A 20,750-nucleotide genomic window follows, 5' to 3' on the forward strand; every position below is an offset into this window, starting at 1 on the left:
AGGGCCCTAAGATTTACGCAATGTGGAAAACTCACAAAAATAGAATTGCGGCATCCAGTCACAAAAACTGAATTAACTATAAAACGCAGAATGTTTTGGAATTTGTCATATTTGGGATAAAATAAATGTATGAATGCACAGTTAATCAGATTAATATTGTGATATGTGCTTGTGTGATTATTGAGCCACAAAAGTTTTTCTCCAGACAAATATTAAGAGGGTTAGCACCAGAGGTGAGTAGTAACATGCTACATTTACTCCGTTACATTTACTTGAGTAACTTAAAAAAAAAAAAAAAAAAAAAAAAAAAGTGCCTTTAGAGTAGGTTTAAAAGTGGGTACTTTAAAAGTACTTTTTACTCTCACTCAAGTAAATTTCGAATGATTTTTAAAAAATCATTTTAGTTAATGTGTAATTTATTGAGAGATTATTGAATGGGACTATTACAAGAGTGGAAGTTACGAGAGCTGTGTGAACTTCCACTCTTGTAATAGTCCCATTCAATAATCTCTCAATAAATTACACATTAATTCAAATTAAACCCAGTAATGTAACGACAGGAACGCCACCCATTGCAAAGAAGTAAAAGTAAAAAGACTGTGCCGACACAGACTGTGCCGACAAAGAGTGAATTCATTGATGACTCAAGTCATCAATGCTGCAGCATCAAACTCTTCAAAGTGAAACACTTTCTTCGCTCCGCACAGTGAAAAAAATAATAGTTTCATCATGTAATGCCTTCATTTAACACCAAAACAAGCGGATATTTCAAGATTAAAATCTCAGCTTCAATTTAGGGCAACACACTGTGGTAAGTTTTGGCTCTAATGATAACATGGGCTTTTCTGTGTAATGTGATGGTCACTTTCAGGGTGATAATGTAGCTGGGCTCTTATGACATCAGTTTTTAAGTGTACATTTTTAAATCAGTGTAGCAATATATCAGTGCGCTTTGTCCTGCGTCCCGCATGTCATGAGCAGTATTTACGCATTTACTGGAAACTATTATAGCTACTTCGGGTGGATTAAGTGAATAAATCCATGTAAACATCCAAGTTAAGTGTAAATGCCTTTTGCTCTGCCGTTCGCGTGATTGACAACTGGAGCGTGAATAGACAGCATTTCTGCGCGTGCACAGTGAGGGGCGCGAGGCCCACGCGTGAGAGATGTGCGGGCATGAGGCGATCGTATGGCGAAGAGAGTGGCTGTGTCCGAAATCGTTCACTCATTCACTATTTTCTATATAGTTAATGGCAGTGAGTGCACTATATCTCAGCAGTAAGTGAACGAAATGAGTGAGTGAATTCGGATGCTGACGTATACACCGAGTGTTGGAGCTCTCGGGCTGTCACAGAAACAACGTCACATATGAACTTTTAAAATACTTGGGCCTTACTTGTTATTCTTATTAAATAATATATTAATACAATAAATCTTCATTCTGTTTGTCATTTTTTTATATATACTGTGTGTTAATATAAAGAGTAAACACATTTTATCAAATAAAGAGTACATTTTAAAATGTATCTATATGTTTTGCCTCTCTATATGTTATATTATTTTAATCAAGAAATTATTTGTCAAAAAGTAATTTAATATATTCAGCATGAAATAAAACATTGCAGCAGTGAAGGAAGCAGTAAACTCCCAGCTGGTATGTCTTTCCCAAGGTGGATTGTGGGCAATTAACCGTTGTTGAGTGTACATCAAATTAGAGTGCACTGTGTGTAAGAATGAGTGCACAAAAGTAGGGAACGAGTGGCTCACTCAAAATTCAGACACTCCTACAAAATGTCGGACTCTCGAAATAGTGCACTATATAGTGGATAGGGGGGTGGTTTCAGACACAGTGAGTGTTCCACGACTGGAGTTGGTGCCCTACGCCCTAGGCTGCTTACTCCGCATTTAGAGAGCGCCGGTACTGCTGTACAGAACTAATGATTTAAATTCTTTCGACACTGAAATCTGTAACTACACTGAAATAAGAATCCATGCAGGACTTTAAAAGCTATGAAATAGTGAAAGTAGGCATTAATAAAGCATGATCTTGCTTTGGTTTATATTTCAGCATCATATATAATGTCCTTGTGGGACATTTTCACGTTTTCACCGTAATAATTACTAGAAGTGTTTCCAAACCTCTCTTCTTATTGACAAATTCATCCAGATCTGACAAGAGCCCTTAAAGGGGTAGTTCACCCAAAAATTAAAATTCTCATTATTTACTCACCCTCATGCCACCCCAGATGTGTATGATTTTCTTTCATCTGCTGAACTCAAATGAAGGTCTTTCTTTATTTGATGAGAGAATTTTCATTTTTGGGTGAACTATCCCTTTAAAGTGATAGCTCAGCCATAATTTAATATTCTGTCATCATTTCCCTACCCTCATGTTGTTCCAACCCCATGTGACCCTTTGTATTATGTGGAACACAAAATATGTTAGACAGAATGTTAGGGACTGATAGTCTCGGTCACCATTAACTTTTCAAAATATGGAGGAAAAAAAAAACATTTACTGAAAGTAAATAGTGACTCAGGCAGACATTCTGTCTAAAATCTCCTTATTGTGTTGCATGGAAAAAGGAAGTCAAACGGGTTTGGAACAACATGATGGTGAATGATGACAGAATTTCCATTAATAATAATTCTGTAATACATGTTAAATGTGTATTATGTAATGGAATATAGGGGAGTTAACATCCATTATGTCATTTGTGAAAATAACGAGTTACTCACTACTTGAGTTCTCTTTTAATTGGATACTTTCTTACTCTTACTCAAGTAATTATTTATGTTAGTACTTTAATTACTTTAATTACTTGAATAATTTTTTTTTTTAATTAATTGTACTTTTACTTGAGTACAGTTTTTGGCTACTCTACCCACTTCTGGTTAGCTCCAATGCCACCAAGTTCTACAGATGGTGGAACCAGCACATGATTTAGTTGCACAGATTTTTGTTATACAAAAAGTACAATAACAGTGATGTTATTAGTGCATTGCACAAATAAGTACATTTATCAATAATAGTGCATATTTTTCCCACTGTATGACATCACTGAGCAAAATTGTTCCAAAATTTCTCCCTTTGTGTTAAGAAAAATTAATATGAGCAACAACACAGGGATGAGTAAACAATGACTGAATTTTCTTGATAAACTATCCCTTTAAGGGCATTTCACACAGTACATGGCAAGTGACAAGCTCTGCTTGTGATCTTAGTGGTGCGCAGCACAAGCGCAACAATGTCCGCAGCTGCTGCAGCTCAATGCAAGAAAGTATAAACATGTATTTTCTGAATCTCCTAACCCTAACAAACATAATCGATAGTGAAAGCCCTAGAAAAGTGTTTTATAAAGTAACTTAAAAAGTAATATGACGTTTTCAAATAATCAGTAAAGTCAGTGATCTGATTAGAATCTTAGAGTAGTAATTTATAGTAATTTGCTTCTTTTGAGTAACTTAACCAACACTGTTTGTAGGTTCAAACTACATGAAGACGATTCCTCATAACAATGCAAAATTTATATCAAGTAGATGAAATTTTTGTTCCACTATAAACTGACTGACATTTCTAATAAAGTAGCCTAGTTTTTGGAAAGGTTTACTTTATTGCATTTATGAGCAACTCTCCCAGCTGAAAAGGTCCATGAGGCAAAAGTGGACTTCGAAGATCAGGAAGATCTTGGCTGAATAGGTGCTTAGGCATCTAAACTGTCTTAACCCACATAATAACACTGTAGTATATTTAGTTTGGACTGACATAGTCTTACCTCTAGCACAGTGAATGCATCAGTTCAGTAGAACAGGTCTATTCTTGTCAAGTAATTAGTGCAATAGAAATGCTTCAGATGTTAATCAAGTGACATTCCATTTACATAAAGCAGTGAGATTCTTTTTCTTCTCTAAAGAAAAAACACAATAATTTAAAGGACCAATAAATATTCTGTTGCATATAGATTCGTCAATGTTATTCTGATTTAATAAAAAAAAGTTATAATAAATTATTGTATCAACATAACAATTTGAGTGGAAAGTTAAAAAATATACATGCATTTCAGAATTTGCTTCCATTCTGCTATTATTTTGCCGCATGTACTCCACAAGTTATTTGCAAAACTTGATGGTACATGTTATCCCAGCATGATCTGAGAAAGTTCCAGAAGTCTTGTGTGCTTCAGTGGAAGCAAGGAAATCTGACCTTTTGTTCAAAGGAGTTAAGCTAAATCAAGTGTCTATAATTTGCTTAATTGATTAGTGACCTAGAAATTTGATTTGATTAGTGACCTGCAGACTCAGTGTACATACTGGACAGTTTAATTATTGAATGATCTTGTTAAGTGCATTAATCAGAGAGGAAGATCCCAAGCGATCGATCCAGTATTCATGGCCTTTGATTGTGTTGACTGCTGGTCAGGTTTTTAATTGGAATTCTGGAGACGTTGCATTTTTTTGGACAAGAATTCATACTGTATATTAGGGATGCTCCGATCAGGATATTTACAGCCGATACCAATCACTGATCTTCTTGTCACCTGATCGGCCGATACCAATCCCGATCATTTTACCTTTTATCAAGATCTCTGTCGTAACTGGCTATATGATAGCTTTCCGCACACTGTCACTATTAAATGAATTTTCCTCTTCCCAGTAATATCACTTTGCCTAGTTTTTGCTGACAAAAAAAGTTTTAAAAGTTTTAAAGGCTTATTAAAAAAGCTTTAAGTATAGGCTAACACATTTTTCTCTATATTAAGATAATTGCTGCTTGAACTATAATGAGGGGAACACGCGCTCTCTCATGAGGGCAAGAGGTGAAAGGAAAGCGGAGAAAGAGAGCATGTTTCTGGACTCTACTGGTGCTATTATTGTTAATGCTGTTTAATCGGGAGATATTTAATAAATATGTTTGAATTACACCACATCTTGTAACTCACTTTATTTCTGAGATGTCTGTGACCGGCGGAGGCTGAGAAGCTACCGCCATGAATGATAATAAGGACCATTTCTCAGCTTGCACTGTTTTCCCTTTGCCTTGTCGCGTGTGAAACACCACATTAACAGTACAGTACACAAACTTTTCATATTCGCCATACCTCTCCCACTGCATTACCCTTATGTCTGAATCAAGTTTGTTGTCTTACAACACTATACCAGTATTCCGCACACTCTGTGATGTCATGACAGTGATGCTCAAGTCTTAAAGGAGCTGCGTGTCTTTTGCGTCATGTTTTTTCCCAAATTACCGATCACCGACCGAGTCATTGGACGTGAATATCGGCTGATGGAGCATCCCTGCTGTATATAGCCACCTACCTTTGTGAACAAAATGGGTCATCAATATTTTTGGTCCATTTTCCCAGAAGAAAAAAACTGTATGTTTAACATACTGTATGCATGCAAAAAGTTTATTTTGTCAACTTTTTGGATACACTACCATATAGATAGCCTCAAAGCTAACAGACATGGACTAAAAGCCACATAACTCCAATGTTGATTTCATTGGGTCTTTGGTTTACGTGGGTTCTTCTTAAATTCTTGTTCATCTCTAAACTTAAGAGTTTAAACTGCTTCAGTAAAAATATGTCAAAAAGTAAATAAATAAAACAAAAGAAATTAAATTTAAAGAAGCATTTGTGTAACATCTTATTCAGTTAAAGGTGCTATATGTAATATTTTTACTGTACTAAATCATAAAATGACCATAATATGTCATTAGAGAATTAGGAAACATGCTAATTTAAAATACTGGCTTCTCCAAAAACATTGCAACAGCCAGTATATTCTACTTTAAAATGTCTTTTCTGGGTCAGAATTTCTGTTTGTGTTTTGGCCTGTGTGATCCCGCCCACTGCCCATTTCCCAATAGTATTTCGACACCGCCAGGCTGCCAGATTTGTACAAATTTGCAGGCAAACAACACTGCGTGCTGCAGCCATGGAAGCCAGCAAACAAACTGGTTCAGAGATAACAGATTCCACCCGACCTAAAAATCCTTGCCATCCGTCGAAAAACCACCATGACCAGAGGCGTAGTAAAACAAGGATAAATATTGGAGATGCCTTTGGAAGATGGTGTCAGCTTAAAGCCCAGAAATCCTTTAAAACGGATGCTGAGTTGGCTAATTTGAGTGTCAACATTCTGGCAACCCGCATGAGCTTCAAGTCTGGGGTGGGGCAGACAACTCTTCAGTATTTTGAATTTGGACTGCAGTACCCATTTCAAACACTTGTTGTCAATCTTACATATAGCACCTTTAACGTTATTCAGCTTTATCTGAGTTACCTGGAAAGATTTTGTCAATGGATTTCACATTTATTAATATGAAGTGTATGAACTGGTGACTCTCATTTGACCTGAATAGATTTGACTCTAAACATATTGCACTCTAATTCCAATTATTATTTAATTAATTATGTTTTGAGATATGATTAATGAGCACTTGACTTTGTGATTGACTCTGTGTGCAACTACTGCTGTGTATCCAAGCAGCTGCATTGAAGATTATAATTTTTTATATGCAGCACTTTTGTTGGCATCCACTTCTTTTTCAACCTGTGCCTAAAATCACAGTCTTCCATTCTATTGTCTCTGTAAAGAGACTGTTGTTTTTCCTATAGCCTAATTCATCAACCACTGAGTGTTCTAGCCACATAGAGAAAAAGAAGTGGAGCTTGCCTTTGGATTAAATGCAAAAGAAAAGAAGGGAATCTGAATTAAACAGTTGACGGTGGCTGATTAAACTGTAGTTTTATTATTTTGCCATATGGGATTCCTTGTGTGTCTCATTCTTTCGAATGTTTGGAGTTTTGGAGGGGTTTTGTTTATACATTTCCTGAAGAAAGCAAATTTGTGTTTAATTTTGCATTGTTTGAGTTTACTCTGGGTCATCATGTTTAGTGGAAATCTAATGGCACATGCATGTAGATACAATCTCTACATGAGTATGCAAATTCGGTAATTTATTAGTTGTTTCTTTTATACGATGAAATGGAGAAGTTGCAAAGTAAGAATTTAATTGCATGGTGTAACTCTTTACCCCGTGCATATGACAATAAAATCACTGAACTGAACAAATGCATAAGATAATGCTTGGTCAACGCATTGCTTGAAACCCACTTGAAATTCGCGTAGAGAAATTATTTGCCACCTGAAGTCCATCTGATGAAATTCCGAAGGTCTAATGCTCAGATCCCATATTTTGACACATACCTGATTGTTTTTGTTGCACCTGTTTGCAATCACTTGACTGTGGTTACATTAATGCTGTGTTCCATTCAAAGTCAAATGTGGTGTATTCCTACTTGATATCTCCAATCTCAGACCATAAAGGCATTTCATTGCCAGATGCTCGAAAGATGATGTAAGGAAACAAAACTGCAGTGTTCCCATTAGCTGACTGTCAACAGAGAAGTCTCCTAGCAACCCAATTGATAAACAATGCTTGCATTTTTGCTACAGGTGTACGATTATCAAAAGTGAGTATAATTTACCATTTTTGTACACCTATCTCTGCAAACATTTGTTAAACAAGCTTTAATGTCATGTAATGTAGGAATTTTGTCCCATTGATCACTATTATTTAATAAATACACTTACTTAGTACATTTCCCTGAGTGCCAGGGGATGCACCAGCATATCAGTGAAATCGTAGTTGAAGTTTTCCGCATGAGTTTCCAAGTTCGAAGTCTGACTTTAAGGGGTGTTCCGTTGCACTCTGACTTTCCGAGTTGAATGGAATGCAGCATAATACCGTTTCTGATGGCCATTTTGAAGCATTCATGCACACAGTACTTGCGCAACAAATGCATTTTTGTGGGTATCTTTGACCATTGCACCACATCCATCAGTTTTGTCAGTGTCTCAAGCAGGAGCGGCAAGTTTTTTTAGATGACGTGTTGAGTAAAAAAAAAAAACCTTTAAAAGAGCATCCCCAGACACGTGCGTTCTGTAATATGTACGGAGCCCCTTAGAGGACAGGGCAGAATTTTTTTTCTAAAATAGTTTTGCATTTCCTCGCAATAGTTTGCGTTCCCTTGCAAAGGTTAATGCCAGGACTCTGTGGTGGCCAATTAAAGGGTGAAAATGATTCCTCATGCTCCCTGAACCACTCTATCACAATCTAAGCCCGATGAATCTTGGCATTGTCATCCTGGAATTTTCTCTTGCTGCCAGGGAAGAAAAAATCCATTGATGGGATAACCTGGTCATTCAGTACATTCAGGTTGTCAGCTGATTTCATTTTATTGCCGCATAATGTTGCTGAGCCTAGACCTGACCGACTGAAGCAACCCCAGATCATAACACTGCCTCCAGAGGCTTGTACAGTGGGCACTATGCATGACGTGTGCATTGCTTCATGCACTTCCCTTCTTACCCTGACGTGCCCATTGCTTTGGAATAGGGTAAATCTGGACTCATCAGACCACATGACCTTTTTCCATTGCTCCACAGTCCAATCGTTATGCTCCCTAGCAAATTGAAGTTGTTTTTTTCCGATTAGCTTCAGTAACAAGTGGCATTCTTGTGGCCACACAGCTGTTTAGTCCCAATTCTTGTCGCATTGTGTGTGTGGAAATACTCTTACTTTCACTATTAAACATAGCCGTGAGTTCTACTGTCGATTTCTTTTTACGATGTAACATCACCAAGCGTTTTAGTGATCTCCGATCACGATTATTCAAGTTTTTTCGACCACATTTCTTCTGCGAAACTGGGAGTTCACCGCTATCTTTCCAGGTTTTAATAATGAGTTGGACAGTTCTTAACCCAATTCCAGAGATTTCATAAATCTCCTTAGTTGTTTTCTTTGCTTGATGCAGGCCAATAATTTGCCCCTTCTGAAACACAGTAACATCTTTTCCACAACCACGGGATATGTCTTCCGACATGGTTGTTTAAGAAATGAGAAGCTACACACTGCATCAATTAGGGTTAAAAGAATTGTTGCCAGCTGAAACATGCAATAATGATCCAATCATAGGCTCTTAAGGATCTGCTTATTTAAATCCAAACAGCGTTTTTTTTTTTTTTTGGCCAGGCAGTGTAATAGACAGCCTCTGCAAGGTCTAATGCTCAGATCCCATATTTTAACACATACCTGATTGTTTTTATTGCAACTGTTTGCAATCACTTGACTGTGTGAACATTAATGCTGCGTTCCATTCAAAGTCGAATGTGGCATATTCTTACTTGATATTTCTGATCTCCGACCATAAAGGCATTTCATTGCCAGATGCTCGGAAGATGATGTGTTAGGAAACAAAACTGCAATGTTCCCATTAGCCGACTGTCAACAGAGAAGTCTCCAAGCAACCCAATTGATAAACAATGCTAGCATTTTTGCTACAGATTTACGATTATCAAAAGAGAGTATAATTTACCATGCTTTGTACACCGGTCTCTGCAAACGTTTGTTAAACAAGCTTTAATATCATGTAATGTAGGAACTTGAAGGACTCACTAATAGGAAATTGGAAATTCTGACTTACCGAGTTGAATGGAATGCAACTTTTAAAAGAGCATCTCAAGACACTTGCGTTCTGTAAAATGTACGGAGCCCCTTTAGATGTCAGGGTGGGAATTATTTTTCTGAAATAGTTTTGCGTACCCTCACAAAAGTTTGTGTTCCCTCGCAACAAATTTACCATGGTTTTACTACAGTAACCATACTTTAAGCTTGTTATTTGTAGTAAAACCATAATAGTAATACAGGATAACAAAAACTATGGTAATAAAAATAATAATTTTGTGGTTATTTTTTACATTTGAATATAAATACCATGGTGTATAGCAGGGGTCGGGAACCTTTTTCACTAAGGAGCCAATCTTTTAATTTTTGGTTGATGCATTTTTTGGAAAGTAAATTATTCATTTGTGCCATGGCTCTATTTTCAAAAACAAAGTTTTTCAATTAAATAAAATGTCTATATTGCATATAGACTACTCAAAAACACAAAAACAAACAAATATGCAAAAATTAATAGGTAACATGTTGCAATATGGAATTGAGTACGTGTTTGTGCGGGTCTCCATATACAATTGTTCATGATAAATGTAACTTCCCTTTTGTGCTGGGCAATTTCGATAATCGCCTTTAAAATATCACGATATCCGATTATATGGTCAACCCCCCTGCCAAGTGTCTGTGAATATTTTTGCTTTATTGATTTTGCTTTAAAAATTAAATTAATTTATTTAAACAAGAAAAACGTAAGACATTTTTAAATTCAAATTGCACTTTAAACAAAATGAAAAAAGCATTACAATAACAAAGTGGTCAAAAAAATCTTATATTACCACCTCCCCAAATCCAAACATTTACCGTCTCCAATGGCTCCATTTGCCATCACGCAAGCATCCGTCAACGACACCAGAATATGTAAGAGCGAACTGCTCCGTGGAAATAAAGCAAACTCAACTCACAGCACCTCATGAGAGTGTCAGACCACAGTGATCTGCTGCATCCTCCACTATACAGTGCTCAGAGTCAGCCCACAAGATCAGGACCGCACGTGCAAATTGTGTTCAGTAGCGATTGTGTGGGTGCGTTTACACAGTTGCTTGATATGCATAATTGCTCCAGTAAATCGGGCGCTAAACCACCGCAAGACAGCGCGTGCAAAAAAACTACGCTTTTACCGGCCACAATTTATTCTTAGTGAATTCCCCCTGAATATTTTGTTTTGTTAAGCAGACCTACACTTTGTTTTGTCAGTGAAATAATCTGTACCTATTGCTTTTGGATGAAGGAAAATTTTAATTACAAAGTGTACACTGTTCTGCTCCTTTTTACAGTGTTTTTCATTTAGCCAGTCGTGGCTTAAGCCCTGGGTATACTTCCTATTTGACGCGAACGCTTAGTGTCTGCATAAAGTTGAACGCGAGCCTGTCAAAGTATACTACATATAAACTGAGTGCACATTCACAGGCGGTTGGCGCAAATGCACTACAGCTGCTATGAGACACTGGACTTTCCCTTCAGGAGTTTAAACCCCTAAAGATGTCTTTACATTCCTTCAGACTGGAGTTGTACAAATGCAAGTACCTCCAGACCTCCTCGCACACGCTCTCTTGACTTGCACATCCACTGTTGTTGTTTTTATCTTCATCTCCTGAAGTTTAGCAGCGATTACATCATCTTCTTAACGCTTCTTCGTGATAGCAACGGCTCAGATGTGAGTGTTTCCACCTTGTAGACCCACTAATTAGTGCAAATAACTCCAGGCGCATGCGCGGTTTGAAAAATCAAGCTGCGTGCGTTTAGTGTTCGTGCACTCTGCTGATGACGAAATTTGCGCCACGTGTCCTATATGGGGCTTTAGTTTTAGAATATGTTTTTTCCATATCTTTCTAATTATTATGATATTAACTATTTACTCCTAAACCCCTAAATGGTTATTTGCTCACTCTACAGGTCATTAAAATGGTCCCTTCCTGTGTAAGTGGGCAGGCTTCCTGTCTAATGAGGTGCTTAGTGTACCAGACTTCATGCCAATAGTCAAAAGTAACAATACCAAACCACGCTCTCTTTTTCTCTTTTTCCTCACAGTTGTCTATGAGCATCGCTCCAGATTGGAGAAATCTCTTCAGAAGGAGCGCATGGAACATAAAAAAGCCAAAGACGGTAAGTTCATTTACACTCTGAGCTCTGAATATATATGACAACAAAAAGAGCTAATTTAAGCAGAGGAAATGACTCACAAAGTGTAATAACATCCCAAAGCGTGCATGATTTCTTTAGGCTATACAAACTTGTATAGCCTAAAGAAACTGTGTGGTGATATTGGGTGTGTCAAGCAACATCAATTGCATGCTGATGTCATTACATTATAATCTTGTGGTACATAAATCTTTTAAACAACTCGAATGCATGGGTATCTTCAAATTATTGCAATTGTCTTTGAAATAATTATTGCTTTTTTGTTTTGTCTTTGCAGATTTTCTTGTGTACAAACTAGAGGCTCAGCAGTCCCTCAATAAAGAAAAGGTTAAGATTTGAGTAGTGCACATTCTTTCCGTTTAACACCGGTTAATTAAAGGCATTTTTACCATGACTCACCCATTACCATCTGATTTTGCATTTTAAAGACTATTTGTGTTTTCCAAAACTAAAAATTATGGAGGGGCAACTTTTCTCTTTTTCTAAAGCAAATTCTGTTGAGACCAAGCATGTCCTTGCCCTGCAGTCAAATACCCATCTGTTTCCTGCTGTGAACGGCTCATATGTTTCAGAGAGATCAGGGTCTATGGCACAGTGGTATCATGATGCCATGCTTACAAAATTACCAGATTTGTTTGTGTTTGTCCACAGCAAGATGCCAGCATCAGGTTTAATTCTCTGCATGCCCAGCATCAGATGTTAAAGGTCAGTGGGGAAAGATTTTACATGCTTGTTTTTTAAAAATTCCGTTTTTCATGGGCATAGTTTTCCTTTTGATCACAGACTTTCAGAGACAAAAGTTTGGGTCAATAATAAGGATGGCCCGATTTTTGGACTGTGTTTTTGTTTATCATGTGGTTTTATGCCTTTCAAACAGATATTTGGTTTTGTGTGATGTATTGAAAATTGTTGTTGCAAATTCTACTAAGTAAAATATATCACAAAGGTAATGTTATCTAGCTGACTAACATATATGAGGTTTTGGTGAAATTGTGAGAAGTGACTTGTAATGATCTTATGAGAATCCCATATATCAGAATCATGTTTTGGATCATATGCCATTGTTTACGGAAATTGTGTTTAGAAATTCATGGCTGTCATGAACATACAGTAATATAATCAATTTTTGGTGAATTTTTTTTTTAACGGAAACTATATATATATATATATATATATATATATATATATATATATATATATATATATATATATTAGAGCTGTCAAAATTAACGCGCTAACATAAAATATTTAATGCGTTCATTTTTCTTCAACGCGATTTAACGCATTTACCAATTTGACATTATGGCACTTTCCCACTGCACGTTACGGTTCGACTCGACTCTGCTCGCTTTACTTTTCTGTGCTTGCTTTTCCACTGCAGTTTAGTGCAGCCTCAACATGGGTGGGATTATAGGCTGATCATCATAGTTGCGTCACCCCATCCAGATCTGGTTGGATCCTCTCCTCGGCTACTAACGAGAGGAATGTCTGCACCTTGTTTATTGACCACGGTGTGGTTTTGCGCACAGCCATTTCTTTTTACGATTTGAAAGTTGCGTGAACAAATGATACTGCTATCGCTGTTGCTAACTTTAAAACTAGTGGGTTGATGTCCCGTGTCGCAAATCCAGTGACGCTGGTAGTGACCATTCTCTCTGAACAATAAGTGATCTGCAGGGTTTTGATGTCACATTTAGTATCGGCTCGGCGCCCTTGGAACCTTGACCGAGGTGGTACTAAAAAAAAATGACCAGGTACTATCCACAGTGGAAAACACCCAAAAGAGTCGAGTCGTGCGTACAGTGCAGTGGAAAAGCCCCATTAGATTCTGACATTTTATTCAGCTCCGTGTGAATTCTGAACACTGGCTGGAGTAGGGCAGAACCTTTGCGATGTGTCTGGGGACATTATTAGACTGATGCACACACCACAAACAAATGTATTTGTGAGCAAGTGAAAAGGACCTCTTAATGTTATTTGTTGTACAAAACAAACCCGGATGGGACTTGTGAAATAAATCAGGGCTGTGACTAACGATTGGTACTCAACAGGCGGCCCATCTTTTTGTGGCCCGTGTGATGTTGTCATCTCTTAAAATGATTGAATGTGGATGAATTTTGAGCTGGCAATTTTCTAGAGCATTTATGGTAATTCTGAGTATTGATAAACTGCTGAACTGTTATAAAGGAAAAGAAACGGCAAACGGATAAAAATAACGAATTAAACTACAAATCCGCGAATATAAATCTGATTATAAGCCACTATAAAATGAGTGCGACATCAGTTTGCACACACTTGATAACAGTTTGTGCGTGCTCTGTCACTTTAAACGTGCACACGCTGAGTCTCTCTTCCACACCTGCTCGTCACTGCTATAGCGCGAATCAGCCGAGTGTCGGGTGACAAACAAACTCGAGAGATATATGCTTGTCACGAACAGTAATAACTGGGGAAAAAAGGTTAATCCTGCAATAATGGAGTTGAGACATCTCCCAAATGCTTAATTTTTAGGGATTTGTGTTACCTAAAATAACTCTGAAAAGAGGGTAATAGATAATGATGTCATTAATTAATAATTAATTTATAATAATAATAATTAATTTTTATTAACTTCAATCAAACTTCAATGATGTCTCATTGAAGTGCTTTTGGAGCTAGTATTGGATATGAATGTCTTGTTTTGATGGCACTGTATCTCTGGTGTGTGTGTGTGTGTGTGTGTGTGTGTGTGTGTGTGTGTGTGTGTGTGTGTGAGTTGGTTTTTGTGGTTTATGAGGACATTTTTATGAGGGTATTATGCTACAAATGTGGTTTATGAGGACACCCCTAGTGTCCCTGTTATTCAAATGGCTTCAAAAACACACCAAACAATGTTTTTTTGAAAATGTAAAATGCCAAAAGGTTTCTAGGAGGGGTTAGGTTTAGGGGTAGGGTTAGGGGATAGAATATATAGTTTGTACAGTATAAAAATCATTATGTCTATGGAGAGTCCTTGTAATGATAGGAGTACCAACGTTTGTGTGTTTGTGTGTGTGTGTGTGTGTGTGTGTGTGTGTGTGTGTGTGTGTGTGTTTTCAGTAGGTGGCCAGTGTGTCATGACAATCTTTGACAACAAAACAGATCATCGTCTTTCTATATGGCAAACGTTTTCGACATTCCTCAAAATATACATTGTCATTGTTTAGAGTGGTGCATTCCACAGAAATATATGGCCTACTTGTAAAAATGTGGATCTTTTAAAACAAACAAACAAACAAAAAACATATTGGCCTATAATAATAGTATATCACAGTTTTTATTTTTTAAAGAATCACACTTCTACAAGAATTTTGCTATATATCTCTATATAATGTTTTAATTTGTGTTAATTACATGTGTCCATGATGTATTAAATAGCATATAGCATAGTCTGCTCACCTCTTATTTTATTAATATAAAAAGGAATTAAAATATGTTTTAGTAATGAAAAAAAGAGTGTGGCCCTTGAGGCTAAAGGGGTCCTGCTTTCCAGCCCCCCAGCTTTCCAAAGTTGAGTACCCCTGCCTTAATGCATAAGAAAAGATTTATAACCCTACATTTAAAAGGAAATGAAAAGCAATTCAGAAGAGGTCAGCATTGTTTAAAGTATCCTATGCTTTGTAAATAAACTTAACGTAAAAAGTGATACAAGTTTCAGGAAGACTGACACATGTGATCCCACAGTGCCAGCCAGCCAGCGAGAGATCAAACCTTTATCATCCACACTGCACACGGGGCGAAGAACGCAAAGCCGAACCCTTTATGCTTGCACGACCCACAAGTGTAGAGACGTGCCTGGCGCTCAGTGGGTCGTGAGAATGTTTTGTCCATTCTCTTGCTACTGCCCGTGTGCCAATGTGACACGTGTGCCTTTGGTTGTTGACCCCTGGGCAAGCCTTTTAAACTACTCCTCACCCTACATGCAGTCTGTTCCCTAACCCACACCCCCATGCAAATAGTACAGCCCACAACGCAAATTGCAATACAAAATGTTTTTAAAATTTATGGTAAGTCATTTATTCAAAAAAATTATTTCTAAAGTCACTATTTAGAAAAGTAAAGTTGAAAAAAATGGAGAGAAAAGCACAATTATCCATTCTTGTTAAATTATATATATATAATAAAAGTAACGCAAATAAAAGTAAAAAAAAAACAATTGAAAAAACTTTGTGGTCCTGCCAGTGAAAATGTTTACCGACCAGGCCAGAAGAAAAAAACGTATTGTTGGGCCCTGAAAAACATACAACCTTCAGCAAATACAGATCTTCTTTAATTCATTATTTTATGTGTTGTAATTCCATCAGAACCAGCACGACGATTTAAAAAAGCAGTATTATGAACTGCAAGAGCGACATCAGCTACAAGGAGATGAACACAGTAAAGCAATAGATGAGCACAAACAGAAACTCGACCAACTTCATCAGACTAAAGAGACGGAGATTTCTAAGCTCAAAGGTATCATGTTCTTTGCATCGTTCTCATTATCCACAAATGATCTTGCACATGCACTGTTTATTTTGCTCATACTTTGGGTTTAGTATTTGAACAAACCTCTAACTATTACATTTTGACACAGAGCTTGTCCCACACGTTTATACTACTGAACTGAAAGATTGCTCAAATTGTGCGGTGTGTTGAGAGGTGTGCTATTACTTTTAAGCAATTGGACTTAATATTGTCTGCCTGGCGGGTGATAAAACTGGTGAACAAAAAAATCCATAGATTTGCATCAAAGTCAAGTCATATTTAGGGACAAACATTTTATTGAGACTTTGAGATGGCCAGTGAATAGCCATCTAGCAATCACCCAGAATAATGGTCATAGCAACTGCTTGGCAATGTGCTAAAAAACTAGTTTCCCTAGTGTTTTTGCCACCACCCGGTGTCTATGTGCAGAAATTTCAATTTGCAGTCATTTCAGCTGTATCTCCTCTCTTTCTCTCTTTCTTAGATAATGTATATAACCTACATGAGGAGAACAAACAGTTGAGAAAAGCTCATCAGGAAATCTATGTGCAGCTTCAAGATACCAGGGTAATTTCCAAAGACACTATTGGGTACTACAGTGCATTGGCAAAACATGTAGACCTTAACTTTAAAAATACAACACCAGCATTCTTTTTAAAAGCAATTGTAAAAATGTTGTGTAACTCATTGATTTAGAATTCATCTTCAGCCTAATTTCCATGATCCATCTTATTTCACATCATATTCAATCATTTTAATCATAATTTTTCAGTTTTACTACACTATCCATACTAGCATTTAACATGTTTTTGTGTGAATCTCCCCAAAAATGTCCAGGTCACATTTCACTCTAAAAAAGTTAATAAAATAAAAATAAGAAATTATATTTTGCATAAAGAAAAGGATATTTCCCCCAAATAATGTAATGCATAAAATGTGCATTGATGAGCTTTTGATTTATTTTATGTCCCGAATGATTGTATTTGAGCCTTGCCTGTGATCATCCTTCTCATAGCAACAGCACAAGAACTTAAAATCAGCCCATGACCAGCTTGTGTTGACCCTGGAAGACCACAAGGGTGCGCTAGCAGCAGCTCAGGTCAGGGCATGTGTGTGTGCTTCACGCAGGTGAAGCGAGGTTGTGTGTGTGTGTGCTGTGCCTGCATTCCACTGACTGATGAAACTCTAGAGCATGCCCCGTGGGAAAGAAGTGCTAAACCTGCTTTTCAAGTTCTGTCGCATTTTCAAAGAGTCTTAAAAGAATATTCCAGATTCAATACAAGTTAAGCTCAATCAGCATAATGTTGATTACCACAAAAAATATATTTTGAATAGACCATTTTTCTTTAAAAACACACCCTCATCATGTCATTCCAAACCTGTATGACTCGCACAACAGGATATGCTTAGTACAATATTTACACCGCTCTTTTCCATACAATGAAAGTGAATGGTGACTGGAGATGTCAAGCTCCATAAAGGACAAAAAGTACCATAAAAGCATCATTAAAGTTCTCCATACAACCAGTGCACCATATTTCAACTTTTCTGAAGCTTTAGTCATCTTTGTATGAGGAACAGAGAAATTAAAGTCGTTGTTCTCTAATCTTTCGCTGTTGCTCTCAAATCATTTGCTGTTGAGCATGTTCAGTTTTGCTGCATTACAATTGCTTAATTCATCTTATATAGGTTTTTAGTTGTTTTACTGAATATTATATTTTAACCTGGATTGCACCATGAAAATAACCATAGAAGTTGGCAACAAAAAAACAAACTTAACAAATATGTGCATGGGGAGACCTGGGTAGCTCAGCAAGTAAAGACGCTGACTACCACACTTGGAGTCGCAAGTTTGAATTCAGGGCATGCTGAGTGACTCCAGTCAGGCTTCCTAAGCAACCAATTGGCCCGGTTGCTAGGGTGGGTAGGGTCACTTTGGGTTAACCTCCTCGTGGTCACTATGATGTGGTTCTCGTTCTCGGTGGGGCGTGTGGTGAGTTGCGCGTGGATGCCGCGGGAGAATAGCGTGAGCCTCCACACGCGCTAGGTCTCCGTGGTAACGCGCTCAACAAGCCACGTGATAAAATGCGTGGATTGACGTAGGCAACTACGCCACCATGAGGACCTAGAGCGCATTGGGAATTGGACATTCCAAATTGGGGAGAAAAGGGGAGAAAAAATACATAAATATGTGCATGCGCAAATGAGATTTTCAGCAACTCAAGTCATATGGACTACTTTTATGGTGCTTTTCATCTTTTTGGGAGCTTGTTGGAATCGGTGGTCGCACTGCATGTTATTTATTTACTAAAAAGAACTGGCTCAAAAGAATAATTTGTTGCAGAATCAGACTACATTGGTCAAGCTTAATATTTTGTACCTTAGATTCAGTAGCGGTTTTGCGCCGTCATGAAAATCATTCAGCTTTGGTATTTTAAAAACCATTTAAAGCCATCTCGGTTCCCAACCTTATTACTTAGTAACTTGGCTAGCTAGCAATGACAGTCAACACATTAAATCAATCATTACCAGATAATTTGTGTGTGTGAGTAATTAAAATTTAACTCGCACCTCCACTCGAAATCTGATTAATGTTCTTCCTTCTTCCTGATGGCATGAATGGTCCTGAAGATTGCCTTAATTTTGCTTCTGATTTTACTGCTAACTGAGGCTATCGATGAGCAGCAGGAAACTAGCTAACTAGTATTCTAGCAGAGACGTACTGTCTAGAAATTCTCATGTAAAAACCTCAGGCACCTGCAACCTTGAATGCAGGCCTGTGGAGCCCCCTTGAGGACAAACCTGGAACATGTTATTACTTGGACACAGATAACAAAAGAAAGGAAAAGCGGTAACCTGACAATGTTTGACAGTTTTAATGCACCCACCAGCCAAATAGAACATTTTTCCACACATTTGGAACTTGGCAGGTGTTAATTTCAGACCCTGTTGGGACACTAAGTCCGGTTATGAGACACGCAAGAATATGTGTAAGCGCAAATGACAGGGGAAGATTTTCAGTGAATAACCACTTAAATTTCAGTCTCTTTCTCACACAAAGCTATCGCATGGCTTCAGAAGATTTGGAACGTAGTGCACCGGTTGTATGGACTGCTTTTATGATACTTTTATGGTGTTTTTTTTTGTTGCTTTTTGAAGCTTGATGGCCTGTGGTCACTTCATGCCTCCATTGCATGGAAAAGAGCAATGTGATTTATTCTTTAAAATCACTTTTGTGATCCATGGAAGAAAGACTGTCATGAAAATTATTTTCATGAATTTCATTTTTGTCTGAACATGGCCTGTCTATCTCTCTCTCACTCTATGTCATGAGCTTAAAGGAATATACTGGGTTCAATACTAGTTAAGCTTAATCGACAGCAATTGTAGCATAATATTGATTACCACAAAAATTAATTTTGTCTTGCCTTTCCTTTTCTTTAAAAAAAGCAAAAATCTGGGTTACAGTGAGGCACTTACAATGGAAGTGAATGGGGGCCAATCTGTAAATGCTAAAATACTCACTGTTTCAAAAGTATAGCCACAAGACATAAACAATATGTGTGTTAACATGATTTTAGTGTAATAAAATCTCTTACTAACCTTTTATGTGTAAAGTTTTAGCCATTTTTACAACTTCATTACTGTGACGATGTAAAGTCAACCAACTCTAAAATGACTGTAAAAATAATGACAGAAACAACTTTACAGCTCAAATAATAAACAAGTTTTAACAGAACAATTAATGTAAGTGCTTTTATAAAATATAAGCTTCACATTTCTGCCTTTTTAAACCCTCCAAAAATTAGCCCCATTCTCTTACATTGTAAGTGCTTCACTGTAACCTCGATTTATGCTTTTTTTAAAGAAAAGGACGGACGAGTGGAAATTATTTTTTGTTGCAGTCAACATTATGCCACAAATGCTGTCGATAGAGCTTAACTTGTATTAAACCTGGAATATTCCTTTAATGTTGGCTTGCTGTGTTGTTGCCCATCTTCTAATGTAGGTGCCGCCAGATATAATTTTTAAGCTAACCACCAAACCTCACCCATTTAGAGTCTGTCAAGCTTTCTCTCTGATGTGTTGTTGTACTGATGGGAAAGACTCTCTGTGGATAACAGGTCCAGGTGAATGAATATAAACAGCTGAAGGAAACTCTGATTAAGATGCCCCGTCTCAGGCAAAAAGCAGGGCAGCTGCAGCCACCTGTAGCTGCTCAGTCCTCCCAGCCAGTCCAGAACAGACAGGCTGCCAACCAAGAGGAAAGGCATCAACCCCAGGACACACAGTCACAGGTATTAGAGATGATTAGCCCTCATGCAGTCAAAAGAATGAATTTTAGAAGTTTGAATGTGCCTCACCCAATTCGAATTTAGTCATAATTGTGCATTTTTATAATATTGTTTTGTTTTCAGCTCTTTTTGCAATGATGCCATACTTATTAATTTATTATGAATAATCATACCTTTTGGTTTGTGTCCATCAAGTTCCAAATTATAATAGTAATTAATTAAATGTGGTAACATATATGGTTTTATATTTAAAAGTAATTCATTCACTTGCTTATCCAAAAAATAGACATTACCACATGGTCATT

The 20,750-nt window shown here is 37.3% G+C and overlaps 1 protein-coding gene across 1 annotated transcript in view; it reads left to right on the forward strand.

Annotated features, from left to right (window-relative positions):
- Positions 1–20,750, forward strand: part of LOC127455865 (Golgi integral membrane protein 4-like) — a 38,362-nt gene that overhangs the window by 2,839 nt on the left and 14,773 nt on the right. The window contains exons 2-8 of the mRNA XM_051724003.1: positions 11,555–11,629; positions 11,943–11,992; positions 12,317–12,370; positions 15,988–16,138; positions 16,635–16,717; positions 17,166–17,249; positions 20,275–20,448. Of these exons, the coding sequence (XP_051579963.1) occupies positions 11,555–11,629; positions 11,943–11,992; positions 12,317–12,370; positions 15,988–16,138; positions 16,635–16,717; positions 17,166–17,249; positions 20,275–20,448 (671 nt within the window). The remainder of the gene's footprint in view (positions 1–11,554; positions 11,630–11,942; positions 11,993–12,316; positions 12,371–15,987; positions 16,139–16,634; positions 16,718–17,165; positions 17,250–20,274; positions 20,449–20,750) is intronic.

This window comes from Myxocyprinus asiaticus, chromosome 18, assembly GCF_019703515.2.
Source record: "Myxocyprinus asiaticus isolate MX2 ecotype Aquarium Trade chromosome 18, UBuf_Myxa_2, whole genome shotgun sequence".
Taxonomy (NCBI): domain Eukaryota; kingdom Metazoa; phylum Chordata; class Actinopteri; order Cypriniformes; family Catostomidae; genus Myxocyprinus; species Myxocyprinus asiaticus.